This window comes from Nomia melanderi, chromosome 1 (genome assembly GCF_051020985.1).
Source record: "Nomia melanderi isolate GNS246 chromosome 1, iyNomMela1, whole genome shotgun sequence".
Lineage (NCBI taxonomy): Eukaryota > Metazoa > Arthropoda > Insecta > Hymenoptera > Halictidae > Nomia > Nomia melanderi.
In genome coordinates, this window is record NC_134999.1 from 38,553,385 (window position 1) to 38,575,010 (window position 21,626).

Genomic DNA, 21,626 nt, shown 5'->3' on the forward strand with positions numbered 1-21,626 from the left:
TTCCGTCAAATGGACGATGAAATCGAACGGTAGCACGGATGTTGGGAACAACGGATATTGTATGTTCATTAGAAAATTTGTTTCGGGACTCGGGTCGCGAGTCGATTCGCCCGTAAACCGTTTGGAACTGATTGAAACCGTTTGACGACTGATTCAGTCAACTCCCCGATTTTTCCGAACGTCCGGAACTATTTGTTTCCTCGCGAGAACCACCGGGTAACTCGAGCGATCGAGCAAGATGCGTTTCGTAAACGAAACCTTGCTTCCTACCGGTTTAAACGGCTATAACGATCGATCGATCTTTCGAACGAACGAATGTTTGAAATACAGAGTATGAAAATAAAAGAAGAGTTCGTCTAAATATTATTTTGTTGAAATAATCCAGATTTCGCGTCTCTCGACTTGTACAGAGCTTTATCGCGCACACGGGACACGCTAGTGTTAAAGGGTACGCGACTGCGCCACGGTTGTCAGCATGTCTGCACGATATGTCTGACGAAACTATCGCTATGCCGGGAACGTTAATGCCATTTTTCGGCCGGTAATACCGAGGAACGGCGCAGTTCCGAGGATTCGGCCGACTATAGCTGATGTAATCCGGATGAACGGCGGACGAGTTTTATTTCTCGGCATGACGTGAATCCTTGCGAAAATCACGGGCAAAATAGAACGACGGGGGGATGAACGTGACACGATGGATTCGGCCGTCTACCCGCGACGTGCTCGGCCCCGATATCGAATCGCTGAAAATTTTCCAAAGCCGGACGCTGTAATCGTTCCTGGGAATATGAAGCTTCCGCCGGAGGATCTAAAAATACCGTGGGCGAAACTTTATCGCTAACCAATACCTTCTGTCCCGCCCCCGTCACCGTTGTTCGAGGGTATTCGTTGTCAGACGCGATAATAATACACGTCCATTACATTTCCGTTTAGTTCCGACGCATCGCTGCGCGCCCGTCCCGGAAAAACAGAATCAAGAAAAGGGGAGCGGAAAAATAAAAAAGAAATCAACCGAACGGAACGGGAGGGGGAAAAAAAAGGAAAGAGACAGGCGAGTCCTCGGAAACATTGAGAATCTTCTTAGGACGGAAACGAAATCGTTACTCCGATTTAATCCGTGATTTATAAAAGTTTTTAAGCGGATCTGCAAGAAAATTCCGTGGCTCCCGTTTCAAGTATACTTTAATACTTTCAATTTATTGGTACCCGCAGCGTCTTTGATTCCTCGCCTCGGTTTCTCGAATCCCGCCTGCGGCCCCCCGCGCCCCTAGCCCCCCGCCCTCGGTAAACTCGGCACATTAAGAATTGCACGAAGCTTCGTACAGTTCCAGTTTAAGTGCATAAATTATGACCAGATCGTGAACCTTTCAAAAAGTTTCCGCGAACGACGCCGCGAAAAAAAGGATAAGGACCGAGGCGGGGACGGGCGGAAACTTCGATATACCAGCCCTCTCTCCCTCTCCCTCTCTCCCTCTGGCAATCATCCTCTCTCTGTCCCTCCGTCTCCAAACCTTTCCACGGACTTTTATCGATGGAGCTAGAGTCTTTCGCCGAGAGTCCGATTAATTGAGCTCTCTTCCTACTTTTTTTCACTTCGCCGGGAGAACCATCCTCCCACTTTCTTACCGGCGTGTCTCTTTCAACCCCCTGCCCCCCGTGCCGCGCGGCCGCCCGACGTTTCTCCGCGTCGATTAATCTCGATCGTCGTCCCAATCGCGTTCCCTGGTCCGTCCCGTTCTCGAGATTCGTTTCTTCTTCCCCCAAGAACCCTGTTACGATTCGTGCACCCCCGTCAGGCGACACGATTCGATCGACTGCACTGTTATAAATTATACCGCGCCCGAGCGGTCTTGAATAACAAATTTTTTACGGTCGCGTTTGTTTTTATATTCATTCAGGTGCGCCTCGATATCGCCGGAGGAGGACTGCGCCAAGAAATTCCCACGGTTACGCCGGAATAGGAGAAACTTAGCGAGTTTGCATTACCGGGGTCGATAAATAAGTTTCCAGCTCCGTTAATTTCCGTTTTAAAATAGATACGTGGCCCGGTCACGGGAATGCGCGGTACGTTTCAACTCATTTCCGCGATCCAGTCGTATATTACGGCATGGTAAACACCGGGCACCGTGTAAAAAGAACGTCCAAGTTTCAGACGCTGCTGTGACGCAGAAGTTGTTGCATAAATTCCTCCAGGAACAACGGGAACGTTCGCCTTGGAGTTCGCGGTCCTCGCGACTCGATTTCCATGTGTTTGCCTAAATGAAGATGTATACACGAGTGCTGGGTATTTTACGCGCGGATCGTGAAGCGGAGAAAGTGGCATTCGAGTGGAATCTTTTGCAAACCAATTAGCAGACTTCAATTTGGCAATCAGATTTCTAGGATCTCGACTGCAAGATCGATCGATCGAGCGCAAGGAAGCTAAACGTTAGATAGCTAGGGTCCCTGGATTAAATTTAAAGTACCGTCCAAGGGCAGGAATAATAGATTCAAGTGTTTACGACTAGACTTCGTGTTTGAACCACATACCCGAAGTCTCGGAACATAGATCTTTGAATCAGACAACTTATTTATCGCTTCAGCCTTCCTCCGAAGTTGAAGTAGCCAATAAACCGAGACAACGTTGGAGCTCCAAGTTTCCATGAAAACACGACGCTGGTTTGTCACGTCACGCTGACTATGCCATTTTACGACTCTGACGCACAGTTACTCGTTGAACCGAGTGCAGACAAATGAAGGACCCTCTCCCCGCGCTGTTGGGAAGAACCGATCCGTCGTGATCGACCGAAAGGAGACCGGTTCCAAGACGGATGTACGCGGTCGCACCGAAATAATAACGCGAAAGTGAGACAGAACTTGGCCGGCAGTTTCGAATGGCCTCGGAATAATGTGTCTGCCAATCCGAGGGACAATTCGCGGTGCTGGTCACGCATGGAATCACTTCCCGCTCGATCCAAGACGGCAACGGCGAGTTCGAGTGACCCGCAGCCGCGTTTGTTTCAGAAACGCTTCGAGACTACCCCGAGCAATTACGTCGCGAAACTTTCCTTCGAAAGTTTTTCCACGCTTAACGAGCGTGATAAATTTCTGTTACGCGCCCCTAGGAGCACGGCCGGGACGCGAGGCCGGGAGTTTACAACGGCGATAAAAATCTCGTTGAAATTATTCATGGGCAGAGCTTGTACCGCACCCTATTCGAAGAAGGGAAATCGGGGGAAGTTGTCGTCTACGCGTGGCGAAATCTTCCGCCGGTGAAGGCGGAGCGGACACGCTGTTAATTTTAATCGGGAACCGAGGCGAGCCAGAGTGGCGCTCATAAATTAATTAATTTTTGTTATGCGTCCCCTCTAGTTTCATTCGCTGGTTTCAACTAAATATTGCGCCGAGGATACCCCCTGTCTTTCTGTTATAATTCTTCTCGCCATGACAGCTCATCAATTTCACGTACCGTTCAAACACACTGCTATCCTACATCTCCTTCCTAAATTTAATTAGCCTTTACTTTCGAGATTAGATAGGGAATATTCTTGGTGCTCAAAACACTTGTTACTCGCGCTCCGAATGGTTTTATCGTACTCAACATTCAATTGTACCGTAAATAATTGCGAACACTTTAGAATTTCGTTGGTTGCCGTTTCCATTCGTTAGCCCATTATTCATTTTATCTTGCACTTATTCTTTCCCTTCACACGTGACAATCAAACCATCCTAAAGGGTGCGCGTTGGATAAATTAGTACCGTTATTATTACATTTGGCCCGTTAACAAAGTCGTTGTTATTACCGCGGCAAGATACCTCGTAACCGTACTCGCATCAAACTGGAAATAATTAACCTGGATTCAGAAGCGGGCGAAACAGACTCCGTATTTTAGGAGCAGCACGAGCTGGCATTGGTATCGACACATTAGCAACCATGAACTGTATCGGCGAACATTATTAATGGATCTGTACGGCCGCCTCCGACAATAAGCTTTATAATCCGCACAAAGGTATAAACCGTATCGCGATGACCACCGATAATGACGTACTTATCAGCGGAGATTAGGCTGTCATGATTATTTCGACATAGATTACACCGGCGGACCGCGATTCCCGACGATGAGCCACATGAATAGACACGTCTCGCGGCGCTCCACATTGTGCCCGGGCGACAGCGGAATCTCGTTTTTCCCTGTCGATCCGATTACTCCGACTATCCACTCTCCCTTTGTTCCCCGGCGCGAATTTTCCGCGTAAAAATCCTCCTGTCTTAGCGAGCAAAAAGGAGGAACTGAAAGGGGAAAAAGAAGGGGGGAAAAAAAGATGAACAAGGAGAACGGATCCGTCCGAATCAGCGGGAAAAAGTTCCGCAGCTGCGGCCGGTCGATTCGCTAATTAAATGAAATTCGTTTGTCGCGTTCGAACGCGTTCCATCAAGTTCGCGCGGAGTTACGGATTTCCCGGGGACTCTGCTCACGTGTCTCCCTCGGCAGTAACCTTTCTTCTCTAGCGCCGCCGCCCTATGACAGCTTGATGAAGCTGTCGTTCCTTCCGGCATCCACCTTCCCGGTACTATTTCGGTCCGAAGCGCGAACCGTTCGGGATCCGGGGCGTTTAAGAAACGTTCCCCGAAGCGGCACGCTCGCCCTCGCATGATCGAAACGTCTAACCCCTATCGCGGTCACGTTCGAGGTGAAAAAAATGCTCGTGGGAGCCGTTCCGTGGATCCACGGCAGCTACTTTTTCCCCGGGATTGATAGAGGCATCAGCGTCAGCTCGCGACAACTAGCCCTGATAAATCGCATTGACAACGCGTTGCGCGAATTGCTACGAGAATCGCCGCTGGATCTCGAGATCGTTGCGATTCTGAAGGTTACACGCGTGTGTGTGTATACTCACTTTATGAAATTTTCTAGAAGTAATCGGATTCCGCCGATGCCCAGCAACAGGAAGCCCCAATTGACGAACCCGGTGAAGTTGTCGAATCCCGAGCTCCACGAGAACAGGCTGTCCCTGGGACGATGACATCTGTAAGAACGAGGTCCGAGTTAAAAAGAGATCCTCTAGGCGGACGGATCGATGGCGTCCTGCACAGCGATGGAACGGAGGAGGAGGCGCCATAGAAACGTTGCTGGAATAAGAATGGAACAATAAAGCCGCTTCCATATCGTACGGTTATATGCATTTCCATTTCAATTTACGATGAAACACGCGATTTATGCAACATATTGAAAACATTTGTTCGGAGTTCTTTCTCTTTCCCTGTTCCCTCTGCCCGTGCCATTCGAGACTGTGCCTGGTCGGTCGGTCGGTCGGTCGGTCGGGCTTCTTTTTCGTCCCTTTTCCCCAAGGAATCTGGAGCACGATGCATTCCACTCGAAATAACGACAGCATCGACGGACAAGCGCATTAAGGATAGTGAATACTGTAACGTTTCGCTGCTAGTACGCTTGTCAGACCGCTATTTGTTTGGCCGCGCGCTCCTCGTGGTTTCACGAAACTCGTTGAGGAAACCGATCTTTCTTTATCAAGGATTTGCGGGAAAGGATATCGTTTCCCTGTGTCCAGACGTTGTTTCTCTGGCATTAAATGTGCCTCGAATTCACCGGTACGTTATGAAACGCGATATTTCGAATGCGATATCGCTCGAGGAGATCTCCCACTTGTCTCGCATCATCAATGCGTCAAGTGTTGTTTCTGAGGAACATCGATGCACTGGGAAGCTTCAAAGGAAGGCGATTTCAAGTCTCCCGAGGAGCTCAAAGATTTCGGTAAGAAACACCGGTATTCGGAATTCCCTTTGGCATGCGCGGCAGATACTCGCGCGGCTATTAAGTGGACAATGTTAACAATGCACGAGCGCACTGCGTCTGATGAAATGTTGAATAGCGTAGACGAGGGACAGAGACGGGGAGAGAGAGGCAGAGATCGTGGCGAGTGGTAGATACAAAACCCCCTCGTCTTAGGTATCTCTCACGCAGATAATACACCGGGTGAACCTGAGTAATCGGCTTCCACGGACTACCGAGTATCATCCCCCCGTGACTGGGCGCGCGACGAGAGCTGACAAGGACCATCGTGTAAACTTTTCAAAAGCGTTTTGTCTCGAAGCATAAAGCGTTCAAGGAGGCCCTTGTTCCTTCCCCGGATAAGACGTGCTCGCTTGAGTGTGAGAATTTAGGGAGGCGAAACAAAGCGCGCCCTCGCTCGCGGCTCCGACGCGAACTACATCTGCCTGGACCCTCGCGAGCGTCCCTCGCTGGATTTCATGACGGTCGATCAAACGATCAACGGGGAATTCACGGATTCCTCGCGTTATCGCGCGATCGGGGGCAAACTTCCGAGTCGTTGTCTTAAGAGAAAACGGCGAACTTAAGTGTTTACAGGGAGGATCCGACGAACAACTCGGGCGGATCCACAGTTAAGTCTTCTCGGTCTCAAAGGAGTTTATAGAGCATCGGCGGGAACAATCGGCGAGGATAAAAATTTCGAGTCCGACGAGACGTTGCGTCGGCGAGGGCGAAAGGATTCGGGGGAAGATTAAAGGTAGAGGAAGCCCTTGGTAATATATCGCGTCGTTTGTCCCACGTAATTACCTGACAGAAGTCCCTTATGGCGTTCTGTCCTGCAACTATGTGCGTTTAATGTGATCGTTTAACCTCCCCGCTGTGTCGAGTAAATCCGAACTATTACTACGAATTTATGGCAGATCGCGGTAATTAATAGACTCGCGATAAAGCCAGCCCCGGCCGGCGAGGCCGGGTCGTGGCCGAGCAGGAAGACCTATCTCACACTTCTGATACTGCGCCTCTCGCTGGCAGGATGCAGACGCGTCGCTGAGAAATTCCATATGCATGAGTGCCTCTATACTGGCTGTACGAACTGTCGCGTTCAACTTATGCGGAAACGAGAGAGACCGGGCAATAAACGCGTGAACGATCTTCCCCGCGGCTCTACTCGTACGAATGTTCCTGATGGAGTTCAGGGTGCTGTTAATGGGGTACTACCATGACCGCTTAACTTTACCATGGTTCGTTCCCTGTGATAAAAGGTGCGCCGTCGAGACGACGGTTGTGAAAATATTGAGCGTGCTCGAAATCCAAGTGAACCGAGGGAAGATTCGTGTAGTACTCGTTGAAAATTCATGCGGCACTAATTGGCAATCGTACTAAATACATTAGTACGCTTAGGTACGATGGATAATACTGATTGTTTGAACCAAGTTCGAACACTGTCTCAGCAGTTAGTGCACCGGCTATAGGTGCACTGAATCTAGGCGAGCTCCGAGTTGAAGTTATTGTATACAGTTCCAAGAACCGTTTATCTCTATTCCAGTAAAACCATGCACTGACCGCAGTTCAAGAGTACGTTCACCCTATATTCAATCAGTTCCCCGTCGGCGCATTCCTTGAATCCTCATTTTCCAGGTACTTTATGCTAACGTCGGTCTGTAACTCTAGCCCTGATTCCATCTACGCCATTCCCGCGGCAGTCACAGTTCGCATCTGCACTATCCATAGCAGCAGCCATAACAGTTAAGCCGTCAAGAGACCTGGCCGCCATTATCGGTAACAGAATCGATCTATATTTAACAGGAGCAGCGACGTGATTCGTTTAAAAATTTCCATGATGTCTCTAAGATCCCAGCTCAATATTCGCGTTATGTCCCCCGGCTGGAATGGCGAAACTGAATTTCTCGCTATAAATATTCATCCCCGGCATTGCCTTTACGCCGTTCGTGATCGCGATTTTAATAAACATGTCCCCGGGAGACTGAAAGGCAACAAATTCCCGTTTTTATGGAGGAAACGTGTACTCGGGGGGACGGTGCCGGAAATATGCTCGCTTCCAGACCATTCACGGGAACGCGGGGCTTCTCTGTCAACGAATCCCGCGACAATTAAAGTAGCGGAGGATTCGCCTCCCGGAAAATGTTCGTCGAGGAAACGTTTGAAAACATCGCGCGACATCGGACGGCTGGCCAGAAGATTTGGGGACGGGCCAGCTGCGCAAGAAGACGCGAGCAACTGCCACTTCCAAAGTTCGGCCGTTGGTTGCGCTAACCTTTCTTACCGGCGGAAACCGACCAGTAGTCGGACGTCTTCCGGTTCGCGACCCAGTGAAAAAAAGTTCGCCTCGAGGACGAGAAGTTGCCGGCGAGAAGTCGAGCGCGTCATAAGCCGCTCGATTATTGATGTCGTAAACTCAGTCGGCCAACTTCTTTCTGCTCGTAACGCTGATAATAAGAGACACCGTGCGCGGAATACTGCCAGTTAAGACACGAATTCCAAAGAAGCAATAACGTCTACGGGGAAATCATTCCGGATTCGAATCGACTGCTAAGTCTGCTCGCCGAGGAAAATCATTGACTCTCGACAATCGCGACAACTTCTGAGAACTCGTTATGGAACGTTGAAACGCGGAACGAAGACGGAACGTACAGAAGTATCTGATATTTTTATAAAAGGTCAAGGGTGAAACACTCCGGTGTATGTTAATCGATTCGCTGATCTTCCTCGTGCGAGACTATGCAAATTTTTGGAAAATTCGCTCGCTGATATCATCTCAGCTGCTCGTAAATCCCGGATAATATGGACGCAGCGAAACAGGATAGTCAAAATTTATTTCCGTCTGATAGCAGGCGCATTGATTCCAGCGGAAAATTGGGAATGTCGTCGTTGCGGGTCGAGCCAGCTCGGGTCCCGCGCTACTTATTTTAACGTTCGGATATCCGTGGTGGCCACCATCTATGAAACATGTAAATAGGAGGGCGTAAAAGCTGCCGTTAACGTTGTCGACGTTATTGTGGCCGCTAATTTGAAAATGTGGCTGGCGATCGTTGTTTTTCACGTTAGCCCGTTACGGCGCGGACAGGGAAGTCGACCCGTCGGGGAAAAAAATCGGCCATTCCGGCTGCCGTTCCCATAACCTCGTGAAACAACGCTCGAAGGGATGGGAATAATCGGTTCACACCGGTACGCGCGAAACGAAATAAACAACGGGACTGGTTTTTCCGGTGTACGACGGAACGGAACGAAACGGTACCGAAACAAAAGCAATATTTTGACATAATTATCCGGGTGTAATATGATTCGGTCCGGTTATGTTTTTACAACAATTCGACGGTGTACGTCGCGGAATTTTGATCACGGCGTGTTCCCTCGCGTGCCCCGCGTGTGCGCGCGTAATTAGCAAAACAACATGTCGCAAATAATAATTCGCGGGTACGCTTTTGCTGTTGGCAAACGGTATTATAGTTGGAGTCAATGATAAAGCAAACGAAGTCAGCGAAACCCGCGGCAGAATAAACAATTACGAACGTCGAGGTTTATTTGATGACGGCCTAAAGAGGATTTTAAAAATACACTCGATGGGTTTATCGGCGCGCTTGCACTCTGTCTGATTAAATATGCGACGGCAATTAGGGTGACGTAATGTTAACTTGCGAAGCGGTCCGATGCGACAGCTATGTAAGAGATTATCAATAATTAAATTACTTAAAATAATGAAAATTCCAATTACCGTAATTGTCCCGTCGCCGCAAACAGCAGTCAATACTTTAAAAGCTTGCGCGGGTAACGTACACTGTGTCATCGTACAAGAGTTATTACCGTGTATAACACAGTCGATACACCTTTCGTTTTTCATCGTTCACTTTCTCCTCGAAATCGTTTAAAAACTGAAAACACGCGAAAGGGCATCGGTCAACATGGCCGTTCGTCGATAAGCAAACGCATGAATTACATTCCGAAAGTTTATTTCGCCGTGCCGATTGCGATGCGCAAAGCGACGCGAAAAAAAAATCGTGAATCAAAAGGTCGCCTCATTTTTTAACGTGGCCGTTCAGTCGCGGTAAACCCGGCGCGTTAATGCGAAGTTATTAAAACACTGTCCGCCGGTCGTTAAAGTCTAATTTGAAAAACTCGTGATCCGCCGAACGGCATCGTTAGTTGATTACACGCTCGTTAAAATTATCGATACTGATAACGAGGCCGCGACGTCGGTACGCGGACCAGCAATACTCGCGACCCCCGTGAGTAATTGTAGTTCTATCCCCCGTGTAATTAATATTCGACCGAGGGTACGCGCGGCCGGCGTTTTATTGCGCAGTGAATTATGCGTGCGTTTTCCACGCATTTCAATCCATACTTGACGCGCCATGAATTTCAAAGTTAATGCACAGGCGCGAGCGCGCGCGGCCGCGCGGACGTGGGGCGCGAGGAAAAAAGGACAAGAATCGCGTTAACCCGTACACGGCCGCCGCGGTGTCATTAAATCTGCAGGCGGGCCGTAATTCAAACCTAACAAGACAGTGCTAATAAATGTCGCCGCTAACGCCGCTCGATTCCGAGATACGTTCGGCTTCGAATTGAAGTTTGAATAATAAGTGACACTTTGAATTTAAATTGAGCGGGCAAGGTAAACGGTTCGCGGCTGAAATTACTAAACAATTGAACTGTGTGTGTGTAGCGTAGGTGTACTCCGTGCCGGTTACTGACCTGGAGATGACCATAGAAAATAAAATATCCTCTTTGATATTCCTCCCTAAAACTGATAATCCTTGTATACAGCCTAATTTAGCGTAACGAAAACCTGTTGCACATATTAATACGCGCAAGAAACAAAGCGATACCACGATAGATTGAATGATTCAAAGTGTCACGGCTATAATTGACCTGATCCCGGCTTAGCATCGCTCAGTACACACATTACCGGGTAATTCGGTCGGCCGTAAGGGACGCGGTCCAACGTCCACTATCTAAACCAGCCGGGGTCCATGAAAAATATATAACGCGCCGTCAACATTGTCGTCTCCATTATGCCGCGGAGATTGAAAGGATGCCAGGAGATCGTCTAGCGGGGAATCCCCGAAGCGGATGACTCGACGGGAACGAGACTCGTTTCCAACCCCGTCGCGGCTTAACCGTCGTTTAGCCCGATAGTGTCCCGATAAAACGTACAATCATCAGCATAGCGGTAGATGACGAGGAAGATAGAGGTGGCGAAATCTTTTGTTTCCGGATTAATCCGGAGATCGGCGGAGTCCGGGAACCGTAGTACCTACTCGTGTTTCCCTCTCGCGGCCCCTCGGCCGCCGGGATTCGGGAAGTCAGCCCCTGCCACGGAAACGGGGAAGCCGTTGTACATACAAGCCAACGGACGGGGACGAAGACGGAAGCAAGGAAAGCTCGCTCGGAGAAAAAAGGAGGGGCGGAATGGCAGAAAGGAGGCCGGCTGGTTCATAGGATCCGCGTATCTGCCTCGCGAATCTTCCTGACACCGGAACCCCTGCTGAATATTTAAACGATAGACGGATATACATATATTACCCGTGTAATGAGGAGGGAAACTTCCCTCACCAGGAGCCAAGGGGATCGGGAACGAACCGAAAGAGAATGAGGAGTGGCAGGAACAGCAGAGGGTAGAAGAATACCCTAAATGATTCATGAAGGAAAATTAAATGGCGCTTTAAACAGGTCTTCTTGCGAGCCCGGTTTTCGTTCGCCTAGACCATCCCCTCCTCCTTCGCCCCGTCCCTCTCTTCTTGTTCACGGAACGACGACTTGGAAGCTACCCGGAATCGATTACCAGCCTCCGCCATATCCCGTCTTCCTCGGTTCCCTGTTCGTCTGTCAGCCCCGTACGTCTGTCTGCCTGTTTTATTGTCCTTCCGACCCCTTTCCCCCAGGACTTTCACCGAAGTCCCTAACTTTCGACGTTGCATTCCCCGCGCACGATCCGGCCGGGTTCATCAACGGATCTCCTCTGGTTCACCTGTTGTGGGGTCGCCCGTCGCCCTTTCGTCGCATGAAAATAGAAATCCTCGAGGGTGGTTCTACGGGGAAACGCTGCGAGCGGAACGGTCGCTGTTTTCCTTGTAATCTTGTTCTTTTTTTCCTTTACTCCCCCGCCTTCTGTCTTACGGGGCCGTGTACCTCGTCCAAGTGAACTACGCTGCGCTTCTTTCTCCGCTTTCTTTTCTTTTTCGTTCTGGCGACGAGGTCGATGAATAATTAAAGCGGCGGGGGACTTGGATTGCACTCCTCCCGGAGAAGAAATATTGTTCGAAGTGAGACATTTCTGGGGATAATGATTGCCCAGTGACTTTTGTGGATCTTGCGTCATGGATTTTCTTTCTTGTCGAGTCATTGAACCGATTTTCGTACAATTCCACCGATCAGAGTTTATCTGTTTGCAGAGGTAAATTGCGGATCGTTGCGAAAATTGAAATACTGTAAATCTTTTCCTTGGAAATTATGAATCATCGGTTTCTTATCTGTTCCCGTAGAATTTCGCCAGCAGAACCCGCTTACGAAATTACGAATTTCCAAGAGCCACGGATGCACAAAAATCCGGTAATCCGCAGCGATTACGCATCGCTGGTAAGGATTAAAATGCAATAATTAATTCCGTTTCGAGGTACTGGCCATAATTGTTGATGGGGACTAACCTACGCTCTCAATTAGGATAATTACCGCGATATGTAATTAACAGTCATCGAAAGTAGCTTGCAATCACATTAACAGTTGCATTTTAATCGTTATTATTATGCGACCAGATTACATTTTACCGAACGCTGATAAACACGTACCATATGACGGTGTTGCCGAGTTAAGCCGTTCCAACATGTCAGCAATTGTGTTAATAAAATCACCTCTCCGTGCAATCCTTCCGAAATAACGCTACGTATTTCACGCATGGTCAGTGCAAGATCCACCATTACCCATCCCACGCCGGTTCCATTGCGAAAGAAGCGAAGATTCACAGTTGGCCCGATAAATAACAGAAACATTTCCCTCGCAAAGGTCTCTCGATAAATTAAATGTACTGAACGATGTCCCCTAACGTAGCGCTGAAAAGATTCTCGCGGCTGATAAACGTACGTAAACGTAAAAATCCATTCCCGTCCCCATTAAAATAATCCGGCGGGCAATTTCGCCGGTCATAATCGATTCTCGACCAGCATATTCTACTATAGGGAACGAACGAGTCCACGGCACCGCGAAATCGACCGCAGTCCGAGAGGATGTGGACCGTGCCGAGCAACACCGCGCTCGCCCCCTCAAAAACCGCAGCCTTCTTTGTCGCCCAATCCGAAACGCTCGCTCGCTCTCGTCGTCGGCCCGTCCGTACGTCCGTCCGTTCCCTTCCGCCGCTGTAATCGCTTTCCATTGTTCTTCCGGCTGATTTCGCGCGGGAAATTCGACACCGACGCCCGCAATCTTCGCGAAGAAAAAGGCCCGTTCCCACCCGCTCGCCTCGCGGATGAAAAGGGAGGAAACAAGGGAGAGCCCGGGAAAACGCCGGCAGGATTGACAGCACAATACCGTTAATCCTCATTCGTTTCGAAGGCGCGTCAGCCGAAAACGCCCGGACGCAAAGAGACGGAGACAGGGGGGCGGAAGGAGAAGGAGGAGAGGTGGCGGCTAGAGGTCCGCCCGCGCGCTCCTCGTGACGAAGATTAAAAAGTTTTTGCCGAACTCCGCCGGCACGAGCCGCAAAAAATCCTCAGGACAGTACAGGTAGGGATGAAGGACACGACGGTGGAGAAAAAAAAGGAAGAGTCGGAAGCTGACACGCGTTCCGGAACATCCGCTCGCCGGAGGGGGATGAAGCGGAAGAAAAAACGAAATATACGGCCGACGGCCTCTAATGACGAGGCGTCGGTCCGGGAAAACTTTATTAGCCACTTTTTTGCTCCCCGACGACGGTGGGACGAGTCGCCGGGAAAAAGGTTAAGAGTTTGTGATTGCGTAAACTTTGGTGCAAATATGAGATGTGTACGCGAGTCGCGTGGTCTAATAAAAGGCTAATGCGATCAAGGCTGTTCTTCGACTTCCGCGTCGTTGTACGACTTTAATTTTTCTATCATCTTGTTATACGAACTGTCCACAGATTTCCGATACGACGTTCGAATACGACGAGGGTAGATTTTCCATCTGTAGATTATTCGAGTTCGATTTCCGTATCGAAGACAGAGGAGGGAATGCGCAGTCTCCTGGTAAAAATCTGGGTGAATAATCACGGTGGTTCGCATATTAAAAGCCAGAAGCAGAGTCTTGCAGGGGATTCGCGCGTCGTTCAATACCGTAACGTCGGCCTCGGCCGGACGATTATTTGCATTTGCAGCGGGGGTGGGTTGTGGAGGACGTCCACGAGATGATCCTCCAGTCCCGTGCCACTCCTGGCTGTACTCTGCGCTCCCGCATAAAACACCGTCCGAACTTATTAGCGATTCGAATATCAACCCCCGCCGGACGAGATCCGGCCGGCTCTGCTCGAATATTGGCGCAATATAGATCCGTACGCGGCAGATAGATCGGCAGAATGGACTGATAGGCGACCGGAACGGAGGGAATAATACTGCGAGGGAAATCGATATGTAGGACCGAGGAAAAAACAGCTGGATAAAGAAAATATTGCTGGGTATATTATTGTCGCCCATCTCGGTTCGACGTTGTGTCACAGCATGACTGCCCGCACGTCATTTCAGACTCGCGGAAATATTGGAAAATGTTTCGCGGCGGCCGCTAATGAGATTCTTTGTAGGGTAATTATCGTCCGCCAGCTTTTATCAGTGTAGAAAATTGTATTAATCTCCGTTGGAGAGGTCACGCTGGATACCTCATTTCCAGACCACCCGTGGAATTCTGAAATACCATAATTCTCCGGACTGTACCGATTCTGTCGCGGAACGCGATGTTATCTTCCCCGCGGATCACTGAAATTCTGCCGTATCGCGACGCGTACATTTCAAATGAGATAAAAGTACGCCCGATAATGACGTCGTATCAATTCAAAGAAACTTTATCGCGGAAGGGCTGTGGTTTCGCGCGTTTCAGAGCAGAAATGCTCCGCGCGGAACGTCCCGAGCTTGAATTTGTATTTAAATTAGTGGAAAAATATTCCTCGCTGAATTTAAACTGCCGAAACGTGGCGCTGCGGCCGTGCGAGAAAAAAATCCCGTCGAGTGTATTTGAACGGATGAAACTGGAATTTCAAGGCGCAGTTATAAAAACGCGGCACGAGCGTGGAAGAAAGAACATCTCGTAAAATCATTTTACATCTCTTTCGACGCACGCGTCGGCCGTCACAGATATCGCACTCGCGGAAAAGTACAAAACTGTTTCGCAACTTCCCGGAGAAAACAATTGCAACATGCCGTAGCCAGCCTTCGCGCCCAGGCAGCTCGAGGCCCATTCTTTTTAATCACGCCGCGTGTATTCTTACCGAAGTGAACGGTGCTCGTCAAATATCCGAACGAGCAGACAGCGAATCCATCGGCACGGTTCTCTTCGAGCCAGAGATCGTCAGGAATTAGATTGAATTTGGGAACAAATACGCGGGAAGGGCGATTCGGATCGAAGGATCGTACAAACGGGAACTTTAAAATCAATCCGGAAGTGAAAGATCCGCACGAGCCAGACATAGCTTTCCGCGCGGATTCCCTCGGTGCCCAAAGGGGTGGATCATCCGATATTCACCGCGTCCAACGAACCACCCTTCTCCTCCCTCGCCGCCGCCGCCGCCGCCGCCGCCGCCGCCGCCGCCGCCGCTGCCGTGCGCGCGCGCCTAATTGCAAAGTTGGCGAAAACAAGAAGTATCCGGCAAACACGGAACGAGTAAATACAGTAGGGTTCGTTTGTTTTAGAGACGCGGGAGTGGTGCCATCTCTGATTCCACGGGCATAATGGACGATCCGGGGGGTGGCAAGAAAGCGGAGGGGCGCGAAGATGGGGAGAAGAAACAACCGAAGGTAGAAAAGGTGTTCTTTTCCTCGAGAGAGAGAGAGCAAGGGCGAAAGGAAAAAAAACAACGCTCTTGTTTGCAGGTCATTATGGCATGTCAAAGGGGGACGAAGATTTCACTGCTTTTTTTTCCTTGGGCAACCTCTCGCTAATAAAACACAGCTTGTCGGGAGGATACATTCGGCGAGGCCGAGGGAGAGGTGCGGGGAAAAACTGACGCTCCTGGCATCATCAACATCCCGACGGTCCTCCTCGGGAACGCTAATTAGCGTTTTGCCCGGACGAACGGACCGAAGTTGTAATAATTATTACTTTTTATCTTTACGAGCGCGTCCGCGCAGCTTCGAGCGAGTGTAACTTCCTATTAATGGATCTCCGCGTGGATTTACATTTCCTGAGAGTCTTCTTGGGCTATGGTAATCATCTGGAAGTCTACTATTCTTTGTTAAGGATTTTGTACACTCAGGATCAAGGGGGATTTATGAGAATCCCGGTAATGCTCGCACTTCGTTATATTCGATGCATACATTTGTCCTGCGAGAGTTCAATTCATCAGCAATTGAAATGAATAAATCTCTATTACGAGCCTACCGATCCTCCCCTCGCCACCCTGTGTGTTCTAATCTTCTAACATTCTTCCAACCAATTTTCCAGACGACTTTGTACCCGCGAAACATCTCTACGGAATACCCAGCAACGGATTTACCTTCGTTTTTCGAGATATTAATTTTTGATCCCTGTGTTTGATTAAATTTTTTCCACGTAGAAAGGATATTAAAACGCGAACCGGAGGAGCTTTATGAGCCTGACAAATGTGCTCCAGTTTTGGTGGAGGTTGAAAGTCAGTGTACTTTTTGCGTTCAGGAAAGTATCGGCGACATGTGAACGAGGGTTAACGGTTCTTTCGTTAACTTCGGGAAGGTCGGATTCTTTGATTAGCGATTCCGATTGAAGAACACGATCGAAACTGCACTTCAAACCGAATACACTGTAAACTGGTCATGAATTTATGATACTTCATAGCGCGGTGTGTACGAAAGTGTTCGTCCGATACATCCCCGGGCTATCGTGCCGATCTGCCGCAGCTCCATCAACGTTCCTGCGCCGTCACTCGAATTAACATTTTAATTAAAGACACGCGACACTGGTCGCACTGCGACGAACTCGCGTCAGCAATTTTGCCGAGTTGCCATAATTGGGAGAGCAAAGCATTCGCGTACCGGTAAGAAAGTATAAGTATACGATTGTGTGTACGAGCCAATATTACTTAGATCTTCTGTATAAAAGAGATGAAGAAATCTGCATTTCTAGTGGCTCTCCACTTAGGTTTTTCTTTCGCGGGGATGCGTTGCTTTCTATTAAGATTTAACAGTTTTGGAAATCTAACCGTAATAAATGCGTTTCTTAAAAAACGAACTTAGATAATTAAAGGGATCGCGATAGGGAAAGCTCGTGGCTGTTTTTTATGATTAGACCACGGAAGTTTGTGGAAATTTATATTTTCGTCGGGAAATTTCGAGCAAGTAACTTTAAATTAAATTTAGTTTCGTTCATGAATGGTTTCAGCGAATTAAAAGTAGAATGAAACCATAGCGAATCTAATTAAAGTTTGCGTTTCATTAATGTTACTCTGGCTTGTGTATCTTATAAATGCAGAAAAGTGTATTCACTGGCAAATGTAAGTCGGATATGTATAATAACATGCGTGAGAGGTTTAATTCCTTTGAAAACAATGCGCTAAAGTTTTTCCTGTGACTACATAGACTACTTTGTCTGTGCATTGCATGCCTCCTCCACTTTTAAAATCATGTTTACGAGAATTAATTGCATTACGTCGTTATGCGTCTTCCTTTCAACTGATAATACTCCCGACAAGTAGAAACGGCGAGCAACGAGCGGACGCACTCGGAATTATAATCTCGGTAATTCCAACGACTAAAATGCAACTACTATTTACCGTATTGATTTTCAGATGGCATTTTACCTCGACGCGACAAATACGAACATCATGCAAAGTAATTTCGTTTTTAACTCAGTCTATAATTAAACGAAGTAAAAGTAATAGGGAAAAAAAGAAGCAGCATGGGCGAGTATGAACGGGTCGGCGAACTAATTATCAACCGCGACACTCATTAACGTTTGTTTTAATTACGTGGACGCGTTATTGAACTTCGTACCCGGCGAGTTACATAAAGTCGCCGCGACGCGTAGCCTCGACGTTCGGTCAATGATAAAACCGTCGATCGAAAGGAAACACGAAATTGCGCAATGTCGGCGTACTGGTCGTTAATTACACTGTGCAAAGTTTCATGTTTTGCCGTGGCGCCGTCAAGGGGAATTATTCCGTAATTGTCACAAAGTGAATACGCACCGTACCGAGTCGTTTCGCGTTACTCAAAGCGCTGGCGACTCAGCCCGGTGCGGTTTTCGATCGTTTGATCGGTTAATTAATAGAATGTATTTTCGAATCTGTTCGGCAGAGAGCTCAACGTTCGATATCAAACGATTTTCTACCCGGCGTTCCCCGATCCGCCTTCCCCCACTATACGTCAACAACTGAAAACCATTATTTAGCGAAGTGATTTAAATTTTCGATCTGATATTTGTATTCAACAGGCCTCGCAAATATTCGCTCGTCACGGACAAAAGTGTTTCGAGTCGGTTCCAGGTATCAACTGCGCGGAAACGTCATCGGCATCCGATATCGAGTACGTCCGACAGATAAATGGTTCCCTTTTTTTTCGTATTTCTCGTCATTCTCATCGTATTTACAACGATTCGCCGGGCGTTACGAATATTTCGATTAATTATCCGAATCGGCAACGATGGCCGAGCGCGCGAGAATGTTAATGTGTCCGTTTACAGTGGAGAATATGCATCGACCTCAGACACAAACGATACACGCGCGTTGCGCGCGAACCGGGCTGCGATTAAGCTTGATATATTGCTATTTATATATCAGCCAACTCTAATCTAATAACGTGCAAATATATCTTAAGACGAGTCAGCGCATAAACCAACAACGTTATCGCCGAAACATGATAGACCTCTCTGTACACACAATCTGCTGTGCAAAGAAAACCGGAGCACTATTTCAGGATTATTAACGGCCTGTAAGTTTACATCGGAATACTCTTAAATCCCTCATAATCTCTGATGCACGAGAGACCGACTCTTAATTGCACGTCTCGAGTGTTTAATGGAGAGCCACCTGGGAGCTGGCCGCGGTGTTCGAAATTTGATTTTCAACCGTCTTATTTTCCACTCTGTACCTCTGTTCTCCGTGCTCCGGGCTGTTCCTCCGTTCGCGATATAATTGTTCGAAAAGCTGGTTACCGCGCGGCCGTAAAATTCGCCTCGAATCGAAAATACGGAAAGGCTCGTCGGTGTACACCCCGGCGAGAACTTATTGATCGAGCAACAGAAACGGTTCGTCTTCGTCAAGTTTAATAAAACTTTGTCCGTAACTTCGGCCAGACATTGCCATTGTTTTTGAGCGGGAAACGAGAACGGTGCCGCGTCACCGTGATCCTCGCACCCGGTATAACTTTCCCCGTAACTTTGCCATGAAGAAATGGGACCATCGGTGTACGCGAGGAAGTAACGGGGAGACAGGGAACGAGGAAAAACAGGGCAGCAGGAGAGCGAACCTCGATAATTATCCTATCGCCGCGAACGGATTATCTTTCGCCGTGTTTTCTTCGCGTGCTATCCACCGCGGCCGTGTTCTCGAAACGAACAACTCGTTAAAGAAAGTTTTGCGTTTCCGCGACGCGCTCGCCGCCACGGCATTCACATTCAATTCCCTGCTCCAGTGTCCATTCTCGTGAATGAACCCTGCTCCATTCACTCCTGCCCCCAGTGTAGACACTAGAATAGTTGACGTCAGCGTAAATATTAGTCGTTTCCGCATAACTGATCCACGGTTTATCGAGAGAGCCCAGCGGCGCGGATCCCAGACGCACGCGATCGCGTCGGGAACGCGCCGCTCTTTGGGCCAGGTAAACTCTGAATAATTTCCTGTTTTTAATGCTTCATAGAACTCGCGGATCCCCTGCTAACTACTAAAAGCCATCAACGTTGCGAAACGCCGACCTTCCTGCTCGGGAGACTCAATTCTGCAGTAGTCTAGACCGAAATTCCATTGTTTCCCTTGAATATTCGAGTCGCGGGAGCAAGCTGGCCGAAGGAAAATATTTCGGAAATTTCGAATAACAACGTCGCCCCGACGAAAGCCGCGACAACGAAATACCCATTCGATTCGGCCATAATCGGCGCGTAATCAGATTACATTTCAGCCCTGTGCTAAATAACATTTCTCCATTCAGCCGGCGCCGCATTGTGTCGTTCGCATTCACGACCACAGTCCCGCGAAATCCAGTCGTACGTGTATCGCCGGAGAGAAGAAAACTGGGTCGTGGAGCCGTGTCCTCCGCGGGCAGCCCAATTAAGGCAGTCGGTCAGATCTTGTCGTCCCGTCCAACGGGGACGGATCGTCCGCATGGCCGGTTCGTTAGCTCCGGATAAAGTCCGAAGGCCTCTCGGACCGGGCCTTGTGAAACGAGCTATGGAAAACACGAGCGCTACCAGCGGCTGACCTCCGCATCGATTATGACACGCGACGGAACGGCGCGCGGACGGATCGTGCGCTGAAACGAGAAGGGGAATGTACTCTCTCCCGTTCAGACACGATCACCATGGTGGGGATTCCTCGTTCACAGTCGCGCTCGATCCAAGTCGAGCTGCGCATGCGTCCTCCGTAACGTCGCCTCTTCCCTAGACGCGTCTAGTGGCAACCTGGAAATTTCGTGTCTCCGCGTTCCTCGTGCGCAAACGAATCCGTGCATCGAACGTTCCTGAATCCCGAGTCCCGGTGAATCGGAAAAACGGCTATTCGGAGGAGCATGGGGACCGTGCACGACGGAGTTGGACCGTGGAACCGTCACGGAAACACGAAACGCGCAGCTGGAATGACGAACCAACTCTACTCACGCCCTGTCCGGCTGCGATCTGCGCACCATCATCTCGGCCTTTTGGATCTCCTCGGCCCTGGTGACGCTCTTGGTCCTCCTCAGCCTCACCCTCGTGTCGCTTTCGTGATCCGTCGTCATCGTTGCTCTCGGCGGAGGCGACGAGCAACGCGCGCACCGTTTCCCAGTACTGACACACTATCACAAGCGGATCCGATCCACATGCAGACGCACACACGCGGAAACCCGTTATTCACCCAGCACGACACACACTCGTCGTCCCTGTACGCGCGAGGGAAAAGGATTGTGTTTATCGGAGCAAGCGAGACCGTCCGCCGGGGTTCTCACTTTCGCTGGTTCGCGCGGCACGCGGACGGATGATCCACGATCGATCGAGGGATCCCCCAAGTTTCGGCAATTTCGGCTCGGCGGGACCAGCGACCTACAGCTGGCTCCGCAAGCTGCGCGATCCTTATCTTCGATACGCACGCGACCGTGTTTACGATCGGACGGTCGCGATCCTACTACCGACTCCCATCGACCCGACCCGGTCTCGTCTCGCAGTGTTTATCTCCGAGTTTCTTCCAGATAACGACATCGTTACGAATCACGTCAGGTTTTCCGCTCTACCGCCGCGGACGCGTAACGTATGATATACGTTCGGCCGGGGATTTTCGGCGCAGAGGGCGCACCAATGATTTCGCACTTTCTCCTTTGAAGCCGTTGCGTAACGGCTGTAAAAACGGTGACAGTCGAAATTAGAACGAGTGCACGCGCCGAGCGTCTACTCGGGAATATTCTTTTCGAGACTCGTTCGGTTAACCGGATCTGGGGTCGATTCGAACAACTATTGGGTGTCCGATACGTTGACAGTTTGGGTTGCTTTGCATGTTACCGTTTTCGAGTTGTCCCTGAAGTTCTGGAAGTA

General features: G+C 49.3%; 1 protein-coding gene across 1 annotated transcript in view; it reads right to left on the minus strand.

Moving 5' to 3' along the window:
- mdy (diacylglycerol O-acyltransferase) overlaps positions 1-21,410 on the minus strand; it is a 113,378-nt gene extending 91,968 nt beyond the window's left edge. The window contains exons 1-2 of the mRNA XM_031971844.2: positions 20,721-21,410; positions 4,879-5,007 (exon numbers count right to left, since the gene is read on the minus strand). Of these exons, the coding sequence (XP_031827704.1) occupies positions 4,879-5,007; positions 20,721-20,839 (248 nt within the window). The 5' untranslated portion in view covers positions 20,840-21,410. The remainder of the gene's footprint in view (positions 1-4,878; positions 5,008-20,720) is intronic.
- Positions 21,411-21,626: the final 216 nt, after the last annotated feature.